We start from the raw sequence: 17,630 nt of genomic DNA on the forward strand, positions 1-17,630 counted from the left end.
CTCTGACTCCTTCATTCATTATTGTTTGTATTTTCACTTATGATGTGTTTCAGTGGGACGATCGCAATGCGATATCAGCTGTGCTGTTTATGTATGGCAGGATCGCCAGAATGTTGTACAAAGTGTATATACCGCCGTAAAACAATCTCGTCCGGGGAGGGGGGCCCTTTACAACAGCTTGCACCCCGCATCACCACGCTACGCCAGTGTCTGTAAGCATTTGTTTTCAGTGGTTGACAGGTCTGGACTGCATGCAGGCCAGTTTAGCAGCCGGAGTCTTTTACTACAGAGCCATGCTGTTGTAATACGTGCAGAATGTGGTTTGGAATTGTCTTGCTGAAATAAGCAAGGCCTTTCCTGAAAAAGACGTTGTCTAGATGGCAGCATATGTTGCTCCAAAACCAGTATATTTTGTTCAGCATAATGGTGCCTTCACAGATGCAATTCATTCATGCCATGTGCACTAATGCACCCCCACTCCATCATGGATGCTGACTTTTGAAAAGTGCACTGATAAGTGTTTCAGGCTGGGTGTTTTGTAAAAGCACTTTGTGACAACCGCTGAACAAAAAAGAGCTTTACAAATACATTTGATTGATAGAAGTTTGATTGATAAGAAGCCAGTTAGTCCCTCTCCTCCAGATTCACAAAAATTACCACAGGTCAGTTTTCATCTAAGAGTCCATCTTAGATGAGCTCGGGCCAGAGAAGGCGGCTGCGGTTCTGGATCTTGTTTATATATGGTTTCTTCTTTGCATGGTAGAGTTTTAACTTGCATTTGTGGATGCACAAACATACTGTGTTCACCGACAATGGTTTTCTGAAGTGTAGTGCCGTCTCAGGGCCCGAAGATCACAGCCATCCAATACTGGTTTCCAGCCTTGTCCCTTGATTGTAGAGATTTCTGCAGATTCTCTGAATCTTTTAATGATGCTGAGATCCTCAAAATCTTATATGTTGAGAAACTTTATTCTTAAATATTTGCACAATTTGCCCGTGCAGTCTTTCACAGAGTGGTGAACCCCTCCCCATCCTCACTTGTGACTGACCCATCCTCTCTGGAATGATATTTTAATACCCAATCATGTTACTGGCCCATTGCCAATTGACCATATTAGTTGTGTGATATTCCACCAGGTTTATTTTTTTAGCATTACACAACTTTTCCAGTCTTTTTTTGCCTCTGTCCCAACTTTTTTGAAACGTGTTACTGTCATCAATTTCAAAGAGGGCATCTCTTTTTCAGCAAACAATAAAGTGTCTCGGTTTCAACATTTGATATGTGTGTTTATACTATTTTCTATTGAATATAGGGTTGAAATGATTTGCACATGATTGCATTCTGTTTTTATTTACATTTTGTGCAATGTCCCAACTGTTTTGAAAATGGGGTTGTACTATACATAAGATATATCAATTTAAAATCTTCAATCCATTTCTAAAAATGCCAGCAATGCAGGCCACTCACCCTGGCAGGTGCGCTCATCCGTCAGGAGTTTGTGGCCCTTCTGGCAGCTGCATTCAAAGGAGCCCACTGTGTTTCTGCAGAAGTGGTCACACCCGCCATTATTGAAGGCCTCCTGGCATTCATCTATGTCTGCACCGAGATAAGGACAGAGAGAGAGACACAGAGAGATCTCATTAGGTTTACAGATACACTAAGGCAATAGGCAATAGGCAATGCTGGTTCACAGACAAGACAGGCAACGGAAAAACAGGCAGATGAAACGTCAGATCCACAGTCTTCATTCAAGTACTCACTCCCACACAAGCACTGCCATGCTGAGATGGAGATCTCCGAATTGGCAGACAACCGGTCAATAAAAGGCTTCATCATTGCCTTGGAAATCTATTCTAAGCCTCTGTGCGAGTCTTTATGGATGGTTGTGGGGGGGGGGGGGGGGGGGGGGGGGGGGGTCAGATGGAGTTGGACTTTTCCTAATGCTCTTATTTGTGTGAACAGGAAGCAGCCAGAAGTTGGCAGGCCTGAAAGACTACACGAACACTGGCTGTGCTGCGCTGTGCCGCTAAAGTAGCTCTCATTCCAGACAACAAGTCGTAACGACTGTGCCAAGGTGCAGGCGTGGGGCAGCGGCCCCCAGTCACGCACATATTGGCACAACACTGGGATATAGATTAGCCGTGAGTAAACACACCTATGGGAGTCAAATCACTATTCCCGACAGGCCTCACCTGCCCCTTTCATTCTTTCATTCATTCGCTATTTCTTTTTCTTCTTTCAGTTCTTGAAAACAATGAAATCTCATTCACCGGTGGTTTCTTTTCTGCAACCCCAGACCATTTCTTCATGTGGTTTCATTATACTGTCTTTCTATGGATTTCTTTATCGTCCTCTTGGAATGAGTGTGTGTGCACATGCACTTTGCATGCACGGCTGCCTGAGTGCACACATGGTGTGCGTGTATAGCTGTGTGTGTGTGTGTGTGTGTGTATGCCTTTGTGTGTGTGTGTGTGTGTGGTGGAATCAAATGTAATGGCAGTTTCACGGTGCTCAACAGTAGACGGCATGGTGCAGCCTCAGGGGTCTTGTTGGGAGGGATCCTTCGCTAGCCTCTGCTGTCTGATCCTATGACACGCTCTTTACCTGGAACTAATGGAACAGCACCACTGTTGCTGTTCACTACACTGTCGCAGGAATGCAGATAAAAAGTTAAGAAAAAGAGAAAGACGGGAAAGACAAAAGAGAGGATAAGAAATAGCAGATAGGGAAGGGAGGGTGACATGAATGCTAAAACCCTATGGATTTGACAGACTTTCTCATAACTCCCATCCACTCCTTCCCACTCCTCCTCCTAACCACAGGTCATCGTGAAACCCCTTGCGGAAAAAAGGAGCAGGTCTGTGAGACGATCCGTAGTATGTAAACCAGCAATAATAAGCGAGCTGGATCCCCGGGGGCTGCACATGCAGCGCCAACCCTCAAAACCTCAAGATCTGATTTCATGCTACATCCACCCTAAAATCCACCCTAACCCCATCCCTTTCCCTCTTCCGACCCATATCTCAGTCCTAACTGAGCCCTCAGCCGAACCCCGCCTGCAAAGAGGGGTCGTCTGGGTATATTTATGTACTGAGACGGGGGCACTACCCCCCGCTTAAAAAAGGGAAGAAAAGAGGGAGAGGGAAGAGAACTGGGACAAGGAAGACCTGGAAATTAAAGTGGGAGAAATGTTGATATTGTAGAGAAAATACAAAAGATGGGAAATGCATGGGCTAGGAGTGGGAGAGCAACATAAAGAAGAAGTTAGTGTAAAAAGAAGGTGGGAAAAGTAGGAAGAAAATGGAGGAAAGCGGAAGAGTGTAAGGAGGAGAAAATGACAATAGCATGACAGATTACACAGGGCTAAGCCCTTTTTGATTGGCGCTCTAAGTGATGAAAACTGGTGGGGATTAACACATAAGCTGTTGAGCTGAGGAGTAAGTCAAGCAAGACCACAGGAAAGTATCCTCTGGCAGGGGAGAAATAGGAGAAGTGGGGAGGGGTGGACGAAGGAGAAGAGGAGAGAAGGAGAGCAAAGGAAAGGGAAGATGAGGGAGATAAGGGGGAGGGACCATGGGGTAGAATGGGTGCAAGGGGAAAACATTAAAACCAAAGAGAGGCAGAGAAGAGCATAAGGGAGTAGGTGAATAGGAAACATCAGAAAATATCCGAAGGGCATTACATCCTAAAGATTGTCAGGGAACCTCTGGACTTTCTTCTGAGGGCCTCCTGAATGGCACAGTATTATACGATTCTCAAGGATCTGATAATTGCCTTCACAAAATGTTCTCAGGTGGCCTAAGACTTTTGCAGAGCACTGTGTTTACACTTGTCTGCCTGTTGCCGAACCCCTGCTTTTTTCCTACATCTGGCTCGGCTAAAGGAGATTTCCTCACACTCTGACAATTAGTGGTGACTCAAGGTATCCTGAAGATTCTCAAGGAACCTCTGGATTTTCTCCTAAGGGCTTTGAGAATTGGCACAGTAGTATAAGGCACTACCCTGACGTTTTGAGGTGCTACTACACTCTGGGTTCAATCTAAGGTATTCAAAGCCGAGAGGCTCCTCTGGAGCTTGCATTGCCAAGGGATGTGAAAGGAGGACCAGTGATACATGGCGCTCTAATGTTGTAAGACAAAGACATGGTGATGTGCAGGACATGTCTCAGAGATAACATGCCTGGATCGTTAACACACTCTACAGAGCCAGTTAGGAATGTCAGCATGAAAACAAGGTGGTTACTTCTAATTGCACCACACAAAACCAGAAATAAAATTTGAATTAAGAAAAGAATGCATCCTAAGTGAACCTCTCCATCAAGGATCAAGTGAAACCAATACAGTGGTTTAAGGTCACTGCTATATATAAGTCTTGTAACATTTCACTGTATTAATGTTTATTTAACCCAATGTTAAATCTTGTATCTTTTCTTCAAACAAATAAACATTTACTGATCAGAAAATTGGCTTCAGAAGATGTTCTCAGGTGGCCTAAGACTGTTGCAGAGCACTGTGTTTAAGCTCGTCTGCCTAATGCCGAAGTCTAGATCATGCTCGGCTAAAGGACATTTCCTCACCCTCTGAGAATTAGTGATGACCCTAAAGATTCTCAAGGAACATCTGTATTTTCTCATTATTAGTCAATGGTTCATATTAGTTATTTGAGGGGGTCTTGGGGGGATTCTAAGGTGTAGACAGATGGCTTCGAAATAAATTGTTTTAAATTTATGCAATAACTTTCAATCTGTTATGTTGTACTGTTGACAAATGTTAAGGCTAAACACTTCTGTGGGGTTGGCCGATAACAAAAATATTGTATTTTTGAGGAAAGTGGAGGGTGTTTACATTTCACAACAAAAAACTATTTTGAAAAAAGCCTGTTATTGCTGAATATTCTAAGATATTTTAGACAATCAGGAATGGTAAAGATTGCCTCTCAGCTGACCCTTAAAACCGTCTTGAAAGCTACTTTCCCATCATAATTTCCTTTATGATCATTGCTTTCTCACGAATACAACCTTTCTCTCAGGCCTGTGTTCTCCAGGTATCTCTCCCCTGCAGTCGAATCCCTCTGGATTTTACATTCATCGTTGATGTTTTCCTGGTCCTGTTTCTCTTGAGTACTGAAAGCCAAGGATATTTCACTCCCTCAAACAGGAGGGACATATACCTCACAGGGGAACCTTCTCTATTTCTATCTCAGACAGGAGAGACATATACCTTACAGGGGAACCTTCTCTATCTCTCCCTCAGACAGGAGGTACATACACTCACCTAAAGGATTATTAGGAACACCATACTAATGTTTGACCCCCTTTCGCCTTCGGAACTGCCTTAATTCTACGTGGCATTGATTCAACAAGGTGCTGAAAGCATTCTTTAGAAATGTTGGCCCATATTGATAGGACAACATCTTGCAGTTGATGGAGATTTGTGGGATCCACATCCAGGGCACGAAGCTCCGTTCCACCACATCCCAAAGATGCTCTATTGGGTTGAGATCTGGTGACTGTGGGGGCCATTTCAGTACAGTGAACTCATTGTCATGTTCAAGAAACCAATTTGAAATGATTCAAGCTTTGTGACATGGTGCATTATCCTGCTGGAAGTAGCCATCAGAGGATAGGTACATGGTTGTCATAAAGAGATGGACATGGTCAGAAACAATGCTCAGGTAGGCCGTGGCATTTAAATGATGCCCAACTGGCACTAAGGGGCCTAAAGTGTGCCAAGAAAACATCCCCCACACCATTACACCACCACCACCAGCCTGCACAGTGGTAACAAGGCAACATGGATCCATGTTCTCATTCTGTTTACGCCAAATTCTGACTCTGCCATCTGAATGTCTCAACAGAAAACGAGACTCATCAGACCAGGCAACATTCTTCCAGTCTTCAACTGTCCAATTTTGGTGAGCTTGTGCATATTGTAGCCTCTTTTTCCTATTTGTAGTGGAGATGAGTGGTACCCGGTGGGGTCTTCTGCTGTTGTAGCCCATCCGCCTCATGGTTGTGCGTGTTGTGGCTTCACAAATGCTTTGCTGCATACCTCGGTTGTAACGAGTGGTTATTTCAGTCAAAATAACCACAGGACACAGGACAGCCGCATACTGGATGTTTTTCCCTTTTCACACCATTCTTTGTAAACCCTAGAAATGGTTGCGCGTGAAAATCCCAGTAACTGAGCAGATTGTGAAATACTCAGACCGGCCTGTCTGGCACCAACAACCATGCCACGCTCAAAATTGCTTAAATCACCTTTCTTTCCCATTCTGACATTCAGTTTGGATTTCAGGAGATTGTCTTGACCAGGACCACACCCCTAAATGCATTGAAGCAACTGCCATATGACTGGTTGATTAGATAATTGCATTGATGAGAAATTGAACAGGTGTTCTTAATAATCCTTTAGGTGAGTGTATACCTTAAGGTGGACCTTCTTTATCTCCCTCTTCCTTTGCCAACTATCCCGGACATGGCTACAGGGGTTTTTACAGTGTCCACCCGAAAACATACATAGCGCCACACTTACTGAGAGATCAGTAATTATTCAAGTAAGTCTGGCGGCAACTACTGCTGGCATAACATGGCCACCACCATCTCCCCACGCTTAATGGGCACTCTGGGGAGGCCTGAACACAATAATGGCCTGTATAATTACTTTAATAGACCTTAAATAAGCTTTGAGTTTAAATAAATACATCAAGCAACCACACATCTTGAAGTGATAACAACACTGTGTCTGTGATAAAGAGAGAAAAAGAGGTTTGGAAACAGATAGCAAGAAAAGGAAAGAGTGTAAGAAAAGAAAACAAATGATGGAGAAGTCTAGTGAAGTGTCAAGCCAAGAGTGAATAAGATGTTGCAAGAGTAGTATCCACCCTTCACACATGAATGAAGCGAGAAGGAGTGAGAAAGAGAGCACCTTTGTGCTTTGCACACACATCTGGGCTGGCAGGGGCCAGCTGGTGGTTAGGCCCCTTTAACGAGGGCATAGCTAATTAAGGCTCTCCTGCACATGATGGATCATAATGAGGATCTTAGGGAGGGGGAAGGTGGTATGTGAGACCTGGAGAGAGAGCGAGTGAGAGGAGGGGATGGAGGGGAAAGCGGTATGGATGTCCCATGTTTCATCCTTCCCAGACTTGGTCATTCACAATCTTAATCTCTTTATGCCATTTGATTGATCTCTCAGAACTGTATGGCTCTTTTTGAGTCTTTCTAGTTCTCCAGATCTAAGATGAGAAAGTTCCTTTCTGTTTTCAACTGTCTGTTTTCTGAACTAGTAAGCTAACAATGGCAGGTATTCACGGAAGCCCGGTGAAATCAGCTTACCCCAAAAATGGGAACAATAAAATCTAAAACGTAAGTAAGACTATCTTTAACTTAGCTTAAGTTTTCTTAATTTTCCTTTAATTTAGCAAGTCCCTCAATCTCTAACAAAGAGATCATGCAATGGCAACGCCCCTCTGTCTCAGTGTGACAGAAAAACTCCTAGCTAAAAGATTGATCTAATTCTCTGTAATGGCCAGTGATTTAATTATATCATATTGTTATTCCAGGTCTGAGAATATGGAAGTTTAGTTCAACTCTGCTAAATGTTAACTTGATGGATCATCATTGGCATGAAGTTAGATCAGCAACATCTTTTAGCCAAGTTCTTTTAAAACTAGTAGCATGTACTGTCTTTTAGCAAGTTTGCCAGATGAGGGGTAGATGTCATGTCCTTCCACCAGCTTTTAAGATACATACACTGTTCAAACCTAATAACGTACATAATGGTGTGGAGTGATGTGGTTCTATTATATCAAACTTTTTTCCTTTATAATAAAAAAAAAGATTGACCTTTAATCTTGTTAAAAACTGGGAATTCCTCAATTGGACTTCTTAATTGATTTTATGGGATTTTAACAGTGTTTGAAAAAAGGCTTATACAAAGGGTTGTTGCATGTATAGTCTTGGCATCCCCAGTTACTTAACCCTCTCACCGACACTTTAAGATAAAGACACTCTTTGGGTTTTAATCTCTCTCTCTTCTGAACTGGTATGCTAATGTTACTCTTTGTATTTCCATCTCCGTCTTTCTCTCTCTCTTCCTTCATTGACGTGATCTAATCATTCTTCTTTCAGTTATTTTGTGTGTCCTCACACACACACAATCCCAAAACACATTGGCTGACCTGCTAGCCAACTGACTGAATTCTGACTAGCTGACTGACTGACTGGCTGGCTGGCTAAATGACTGACTGACTTGGTGATTGGCTGGGCCTGCTGGTGTTTCTTGGAAGACTGAGGGCAAACGGAGAAGGACAGCTAACATTGCCCTGAGCCAAGGGAAACAAACTCCTCCGCTCACTTCTCATAGGGTAGAAGGGCTCAAGGCAGCGCTAGGAGCTGTGTTTGCACTGAGAAATCCAAAACGATGAGATATGACAGCCAAACACTGTGAAGATAACCCAAGGCCTGAGTTGATGCAGAGGAAAAGCCTTGCAACAGTGGTTTAAGATTCAAAGGCCCATTAGGCTCAGTCATAATAAAATGGCTAAACAGTTATTTAACAGCATAGGATAAAAAAAACTGTAACGAGAATATGACTGAACCTTGACTTCCCCCTTTGACCTATATACCATAACTGGAACTGACATGGATTGGTGGAAGGTTACTGTTCCATAAGATGTGGCGTGCTGAGTTGATAGATTTCTAAAAAGAAAGTAGTAAGACAATTTGGAGAAAAGAAAGAGGGACCGAGAGAGGGAAAGGAAAGCTAAACACAAACAAAAGCTAACAAAATGGAAAAAGTATAAAAATGTTAATAAAAAAGGTTGTATCACCACAAACAGCCGTAATCAGGAATAAATAAATTGCAGAAGCACAGAGAGAAAGAGAGATCGAAGGAATGTGGCAGCTATTCGGCCTCTGCTGCTCAAGTTGCATGTCAGAAAAACATATCTAAAAATATGTCACTGGCAAGGTTCTCTTAACAGATGAGAGCAGGCACACTGAGAACGTGACTGACGTGAAAGAGTCTGGAGATGCTATGGTGAACATTATGCATCATCCAGCATGACTGGTTTGGCGGTGGGTCAGTGATGGTCTGGGGAGGCATAACCTTGGAGTGTCACACAGACCACCACGTGCTAGCCAACAGTACCCTGACTGCTGTTAGGTACCGGGATGAAATCTACAGACCCTTCGTCAGACCTTACACTGGTGCAGTGAGCCCTGGGTTCCTCCAGGTGCTGGACAATGCGCCAGGAGAGTGTAGGCAGTTCCTACAATCAGTGTGTAGATGACGAAGGCATTCATGCCATTGACTGGCCCTCACGTTCCCCAGACCTGAATCCAATTGAGAACCTCTGGGACGTTAGGTATTGGTGCATACGACGCCACCAAGTAGCACCACAGACTGTCCAGGAGCGCAATGATGCCCTGATTCAGGTCTGGAATCCCCCAGGACACCATCCGCCGTCTCATCAGGAGAATGCCCAGACATTGTCGGGAGTGCATACAGGCAGGTGGGGGAAATACACACTACTGGGTCACATTACGTGTTGCCCTGATGAAATTCACCCAAGTTGAAACAGCCTGTGATTTCAACTGTTTATTTGATTTTCAGTGTGAGTTTGAATCCAGCCCTCAATCGGTTGGTAATTTCGGTTTCCATTGACCTTTGTTACGTCATTGTGTTCTCAACGAATTACACACTGTACAGTAAAGATATTAATTTTTAATATATTTAGTTCATTGAGCCCCAATGTGTGATTTAAGTGTTCCCTTAATATTTTTGAGCAGTGTAGTACATTTGGGGGGACCCAAACCTGTCCACTAGGGGCATCTAGTTTTCATAAAAAGTTAAGGCCTCAGAATGTCCACCTCCAGCAGCTAATGCAGAAGACGCTAGGCCAACGTCTGCCCAGAGTCGGTAGTGTATTTATCAGTGGCTTTAAACAGCCCGCTCTGTTTGCTTTGTCCCTAAAGACTATTCTCCTTCGAATAACAAACACTTATCTTGGCCAAGAGCAACTACAGTTAAGTAAAACAGCAAGCCGTGCTAACAAAGGCCTGACAGAGGAAGAGAGGGTATAGTTGTATCTTGGTCAGGTTGAGTCATGTAAGGTAAAGATAATCAATCATTACTGTGAAGATAACTGTACATGGGGTGTTAATATAATGGGCTTTTAAGAACAGATGGCCCTGGATTCTAGAGTTGGTAGTTTCCAGAAAGCTTTCTGAAGAAGTGCACCCAGAAGATCGTTTATGAGGGAGTTTTGTCGGTTCTTAAGTAAATCATTACAGAACCTTCCAGTATTTTTGGGGATGAAGTAAAGCTATGGTGAAGAGGTACAGAGTGTTGTAGATGGGACTTCATGGGTAAGATTCAAAACTGTTGTTAACTATGACACATTAGCTGTAAATAGCTTACACACTAACTTAGCTGCAATGTCCCTCTGCATCCCATTGTAACCCATTGAGCAACGCTGTTGAAGGTTTTTCCCAGATGATTTCTTCCGGTCTGAAGTAGTACTGTAATGTATTTCATGATCCTATGTGTGTGTGTGCGTTTAAAGGCCCTCGTTGTATCTGGGGAGAGGAATGCAGGCCAGTGGGGACATGTTTTAAGGTGCCCATACACGCACTGTACAAAGGAACAGCCCAGTCACCCTGCATAACCATTCACACAAACGTGCACGCGCCCTCACACAAACACACGCATACACAAAATGCCAATGCATAAACACACACACAAACATAAGTCATCCAACCCCCCAGCATGCACCTTCTAATCAAGCATCTGGAAACTGTTCACAATCACTTTTCTTCTCCCTCCATTTCTACCTTGGTTTGTAGGAGAGCCCTGTGATAAAAACGCCTCCTTCTACTGGCGTGTCTATCATCGCGGAGTGAGGGCACCGTCTCGTCTGTCAGCGAAGATCAAAGGATGTTTATAAGATGCCTTAGGATTTAAACATGCCTAAATAGTTAATATTGAAATAATTATGTTTGGAGGGGCAGGTCTGCCACACAGAGAAAGACAGGGCAGAGAGAGAGGGCTCTGCCTACAATGCCTACCACTGTCAAACGGAAGAGACCTCCTCACAGTCTTGCCACAACTGCTATCCACTCACAGCCATAAACCGCTACCTACAATGCTCTGTGTACACTAACACACCACTATCACCTTCAAGACATAAAACATCTCTCACTCTCTCAATCTCCAAGTCTAAATACACCAGTGCCACCAAAACTGAACAATCCAATGGGGGGTCCACACTGCAATAAATTGCATGAATTTATGCAATAGCGATAAATAGAACATCTATAATATTGATGTGCACTAGATTCTTTTTATTACCTGTTAAACTACTCCTACTAGTTTATTATGGTCCTCAATTACTTTAACACATCTTCAGTTTGCAGTGGAGCACAACGCCCGCTGATGGATCAGCTCAGCTGGGATATCAGCTAGCTTTGCCAAGACTCTGTCGTCCCATATCACCTGTCACCCATCAGGAGATCTGTGTGTGCTGTTGGAAAGGTTACAGGAAGCCTCGGTCCACTGCAGCATGGCGACAAGGAGTTTTATATGTGGCCAAACCCTAGTGGCCAATAGGGAGCACAAAACAGATGGAATCTAAATGATCTGAATGAAAGGCATTTTTATGATCAATAAAATCCCCTGGCAGACCGACCCAGTCCCAGGCTTTAGTTATCTACAGAGAAAAAAGGTTTTGGAGGATCTGTCACTTTGAAACAGTGGAGGAACCCCTATAAGTTCCCTATGAGTTTAGTGAATAAACCCAGATGGAAAACTAATGATTAGAGGGTATTTTATCTCCAAATATTGCATTCAATGAGGAACTGGGTGTTGCTTGCCGTTGAGTGTGTATTTGTGTGTGTTTGTGTGTGTGCACAATGGACCGTGCCTGCATGTGTATGCCTATAGCACACTGTGTACGACTGCATGTGTGTCCGTGTGTAGCCGTGTGTAGTTGTGTGTAGTCAGTCCGTGTGTGTTTCTTAATGTTTCCCCTCTGTTTCTTCCTCCGTCCCTTCATGCTCAGCTGATAAATGGTGATGGCTGATGGATGTGCTGCTGTCTGGACTGTCTGTCAGCTCCAGCTCAGATCAGGCCTATCACTGATGGATTTATGGAGCCTGGGGGCCTAACTAAGCCAAATTATCTGGGCGGGCCACAGCCGGACTGCAGTCCTATCCATCTTCTCCACTCAACTCGCCTCCAGAAAACACAGGGAAGTCAGGAGAGGCTAACAACATTTTTTACAAATCATAAAGGCTCTGCCGTGCTGCCAAGCATGCAAATCAAAGGCCTTGACAGATGGGAGTGGAAGTTGTTCACACAAGCTGCCGGAGATTTGAACTTGACACCGTGGAGACCTGAAGACGGTTGTTCAGATTTATGGCAGAGCCTAACAATGTTAGCAAACAATGATTGGGTTTGGAGAAGAGAATTCTACCGTCTACAATGACCAACCGGCCTCACTGACCATAATAAACCGCTAGGATATGCAGACTAAACGGCCTCACTATGACTGAACACCCGACAGGAAATACATCATGACGTTGCTACTACTGGGTTCTCTTGATTATCCTCCCACCTTGCTACCCTAAGATGAATGGACTAAGTGAAACTCACTTGGGATGAGATCACCTACACAATGATATCATCATTAAATGACGTACCACAAAGAATGGCCGCTAGGCATTATTCTCTATGGTGGAGATATGACTAAAAGTGGTAAAAGTGTTCCTTGTAACCACTGTTGTGCATTACTTTCTTTAGCACGCCACCGCATGTGCAGAAATCTTTTATTGCATTTTAGATTTAAAAATATTCATGACTAAGATTGCAGCTTAAACCCTATGTGCAGCTTAAAGTCAGCACATCGACAGAGGCGTCTCTGCTAGGGTGTGTCTTCTTAGAATATAGCTGGGTGGCGCTGTGTGAGTCTCCTTATGAGTGTGTGGGTGTGACAGAAAAAGCTAGACAGTGCAGCACTGGCCTCACTATTCAAACAGTTTGCTAGACGGAGACAGCCCCAGCCCCAGTATTCCACACACCTACATGCCACATTCTCCAACTGCCTGACATTAAAAGACACACACATTTGGGCATAAAGAATCTCCACCGCCATGTCATCTACCGCTGCTATGTTGATGCTATGGCAACTCCTACATTGGTTCTCTCCGTACATCTTTTTTTTTCACATGTGGACTGTGTGTTCCTCGGTGCCGCTCTTCTACTCTGATGTGAACAAACTCTGCCAAAGCCAAAGATACACTTGGCCCTTTGCTTTATCTTCCAGTTTTACTGTCACAGCGTGAAGGGAAAGAAGATGCGGAAGTAATGCGGAGGTAATTAAAGAAACCAGCTTCTATGGACTATTGTTAAAGTATGAACTATAGACTATCAGTATTCAACCAAGGGAGTCTTGTGGATGCAAGACAAGAGTGTACCAAAATGCAGTGATTCCTTATGCCACATATAATGCTGCATTTTCCATTGGGATGATCCTATCTTGTTTAGAGTACAATCCACAATCAGCTAAGAGCTAAAGCGATCTGTTCAGGGTTTTCGGTGCCCATGTGGTAGCCAGGCCAGGGGCCCGCCATTGACGTCATATGCGGGGTGTTTCGGAAGCGGAAACACTTAATGAACACTAACAACAACAGCTGAACTGCCAGTGACCGCGCCAGAGATGGGAGCCGCACTCTCCACCACGCGAGGAGGGGAAATGAACCTGGGCCGCAGTGTCGGTTGGTTGGTCTTGGCTCAAGATCACTCAAATACCAGTCATGCCAGCCCCAGACACCAACCCCTGGTCCACCTCGGCCATCAGCCTCTCAGTCAATAATGCTTTCTGAAGCGCTCACATTTGCCCATACGGCACTGTCATTGGTCAAACACTTGGGCAAACACAAACACGTGACAGACAGACAGACAGACAGACTAACACACACACACACTGACCTTTGCAGGTCTTGCCATCTGGCTGCAGGGTGAATCCCACAGGGCAGCTGCAGCGTACCCCGGTAGCAGTGTCCTTGCACGTCCTGTCACAACCGCCATTGTTCACTGCACAGGTTTCTGGGTAAAACAAAACATTTACAGTGGGAAAGAAGAGAGGATGGGGGTGCAGGTGAGGGGAGGGGGTTAACCTACTGACCGGTATGCTTATCTAAACAGCAAGTTGGTCTTTTGAACAAGACCAATGAGAGTGAAAAATGACACTGAAAGTATGATGGGTAGGTTTGAGGAGAGGCAACATGCACTGGAGGAATACAAAGGGTATCGTGTGTACTTCCATCATACACATTTATTAAGTATTATTGCAGTTCTCATCCTGTGACAAGACATTCCAGTTATCCTTAACCCCAGTGACAGATTACAAGAGGACATTTCATAGAACGGTTAAAGACAGGTCACACAAGGGTTACAAACTCAGGATTCTCTGTGTAAAATAGTTGATTGTAACACTTAATAGACCAAATTAGAGTAAAACAGATTATAAGAGAAATAAGTGATTCATGGTCTGATCAGAAAAATAAATCAGAAGCATCGGTATCCACCAAAAATTACAAAACAACATTTAGACAAAAACGAAGGATATGTAGGTAAAACATAGGAGTCCATAAACTGTTAGTGAAGGGATTAAGTAGTAGTACCGAACCTAGAGCCAAACATGTATATTTTGACTTCTGGACAAAAATATTGTATGTGGCACAGATAAAGTTTGCTCTGTCTTGTGAATATTGCCCAAGCTAATCCCAAAACAAACAGCACCTACTGGCACCTCCACTCCACCTGCACAGCTCTTGTTGCTTTAGGAAAGGTGAGCTCACTAACCTCCAATGGGCTTCAGATACTGCTGAGGATGGCGAAACTGTACACTGTTATTACAAAAGACTGTTAAATGTTGAAGGAGAAAGCTGGGTATGGTTCTGCCCCCCCCATGATCTTTGTTTAGGCTATTGGTTTTAAAATATGAATTGGCAATTACCCCCAAAAATATTTTGGAATCATTTTATTTAATAAAGAAAAAATCTAATTTTTGATAAAGCCCTGCATCTTCGCAACAACTCATAGTGGACACTAGAGAGTGGATGTGAAGTCATGTGTCTCCCAAACAATATCCAATAATGTTCTGGCTCCTATCATACTACTTGTTTAACCATGTTTATACTGCAATTGAAGGGAACACATTCTCTATGGGTTAGAGGTCAAGTCTTTCACTGAAGCTGTCGCTAGAACGAATCAAAGCAACCATATACATTTGCCAATTGCAAAGCACTCTACGAGCCCTCTGATCGACTAGCTGATCTGCAAGCAGGATTTGAACCCTGGCCTCGCAGTGAAGCTGTTACCTGCAAAGAAGTGACCTTACCAGCGTGCCATTCAGTGGCCTGTTGTATGTGTTTTCTGAGTGAACTCAGTCAGCAACAAAGTCAAAAAAATTAAGCTTTCTTTAGAACAACAAATGAGCTATGACTGTCACACCATGTTCATGCCTGACTTTCAACAGCCGGCCTTTTATATATATATATTTTTTAAAAACTTGCTGACAACATTCAGTCAAAAAGGTAACCACAAGGTTTGAGGCATGGGTATGCTGCTAGTTGACAAGTAGCTGGGATGCCCACATGAGAGATGCAAATTTGTCATTATCCCCGAACAAGATCTCGTTTTGCTCTAGTGACTACCTCCAACAGTTTGGATGCCTACAAAGCAGAGCTCGTCAGGTGAGTGAGCATGCCCTCACACGCGTTGACTCTCATGGCTTGTTGGTTGGATGAGCAGTGTGGAAAAAAGCAAAATGGCTTGGTGCAGATGCATAAAGGGAAGTCTTGCAGTGATTTTTTAAAGGGAAGTCTTGCAGTGATGAAAGAAACTGCCCAAGCAATTCCATTATTATCTTAACTTTGACCTCCACCTGTGACTATTCATTTGCTGTGACATTTTCTAGCTGAAACCCGCTTTGTTGAAAGATCATTGGTCAGGCTGTGAATCTGAAGTAGAAATAAGACTGAAGAGCATTCAACAGAAATTAAAGATAAAGTAATACAAATTCACAGATAAGTAAAAAGATACAAAATAATATCCAAGTGTTTGGATATCATAGTGAGGTCAGTAATCAGGAATTGAAAGCTCATTCTATCCAGTCACTACCAAGAAAAGGCCTCAAAACTCAGCGTTCAATCAAAAAGGAGATATGTGAGAGAAACTACAGAGAGGACAGCAGTTGCATTTAAGGTGCTACTGAGTTCAGTGGCTTTGAGTGGAGTAATGGTGCATCAGTTAACCATATTAAGAGCTTTATTTAAACTGGACAACATGGTAGGAAGGTAAGAAAGAATCCATCACTAAAAAAGTACTATCTGAATACATTAGAGTGACCCAGAGTTGATGTGGAAAAGGGTTTGAAAAGGGCCAAAAATATACTAACCTACAGTGCCTACAGTGAAGTGTGGTGGTGACAGCATCATGCTCATAGTCTGCCTCCTCCAAAATGGCCATCTGTATGCTGCAAAGCAAGCTTTAGACTGGTGCTCTGAGAGCCAGAAAAATCACCAGTTTCCACCAACTTTGAGGGTTGTTTTCGAGCCAGACTGTCTTTATTTCTACAAAGCAAAACCTGAACCTGACTCTTCGAAAAAGATTAAATGCCATGAAGGAATAGAGGAAGGGGAGGGCAGATACTCCTCCCTGGTTGTCTGATGGGTGCAATAAGGTACGACAACAGACCCCTTCTGAATTTCCACTTAGGTGTGTATGTGTGAGGGAGGGGCAGGGGCAGGGGTTACATGGGATGTTTATGGGTCAGAGTGATTTATACTTCTGACATTGGGCCCTATCATTATCTCAGCACGAGCACAGTGCTGCACAGAGCTCCTCTCCTACTCCTGAGGAGATAGGCCTGCTCACCCCCAGGGCGAGGCTGAATACGGGAACACTGACACGCCATCTGCCCAAAAACACTCTGATTGATGTACTGGACATGCCCAACCAACCCCTCCACCTCTCTTCAAGCCCTGCATATTTCTGTCACATGCATACTATAGACTAAGGCTATATTAATAGGCATATATGGAACCGAATGATCGCCTGGCCGTCCACCTGTCGGTCCGTCTTACAGCTTGTGCAAGTACACTTTTCCCCATTCAGTCAACTTATTGGTGCCAGTCAGCATGCTGAAGCTTTTTAATGTGAAAAGCTTTTTAATGAGAAAGCAAGAGGGACGGGGAGTGTTTTGGTGGAGAATGGCACTTTGAGGAGAGCGTTAGTGGGAACCAACACATCTCTATGGTGACACAATACTCATCTGTCTTATTGGCAGACAGCAGGGTCATTGATGTATCAGAGCCAGCACCAAATTGAACTGAGAAACACCTGACTAACCCTACTGTCATCACACCCCACTGTGTTCTTCACTGGCTCCCTCATGCTCTCTGTCTCCCATCTCATCCGTCTTGAAAACACCCGCCGTGCTCACATGTTCTGTGGAGACCTAGCTGCCCTGCGGATATCAGGCATGGGAGAAACTGACAGTAGCTACTTGCCATGCCCTGATGGAGGATGCACGTTTAAGTCATTAAAGTGTGTGTGCTTTA

At 43.8% G+C, this 17,630-nt stretch overlaps 1 protein-coding gene across 6 annotated transcripts in view; it reads right to left on the reverse strand.

The window, feature by feature from the left end:
- scube1 (signal peptide, CUB domain, EGF-like 1) overlaps positions 1-17,630 on the reverse strand; it is a 118,397-nt gene that overhangs the window by 21,989 nt on the left and 78,778 nt on the right. For all 6 annotated transcript variants that reach the window (XM_034290068.1, XM_034290067.1, XM_029116957.2 and 3 more), the window contains 2 exons: positions 13,993-14,109; positions 1,469-1,597 (listed from right to left, as the gene is read on the reverse strand). In XM_034290068.1, the coding sequence (XP_034145959.1) occupies positions 1,469-1,597; positions 13,993-14,109 (246 nt within the window). The remainder of the gene's footprint in view (positions 1-1,468; positions 1,598-13,992; positions 14,110-17,630) is intronic.

Source organism: Esox lucius, chromosome 23, assembly GCF_011004845.1.
Source record: "Esox lucius isolate fEsoLuc1 chromosome 23, fEsoLuc1.pri, whole genome shotgun sequence".
In the NCBI taxonomy this organism is placed as follows: domain Eukaryota; kingdom Metazoa; phylum Chordata; class Actinopteri; order Esociformes; family Esocidae; genus Esox; species Esox lucius.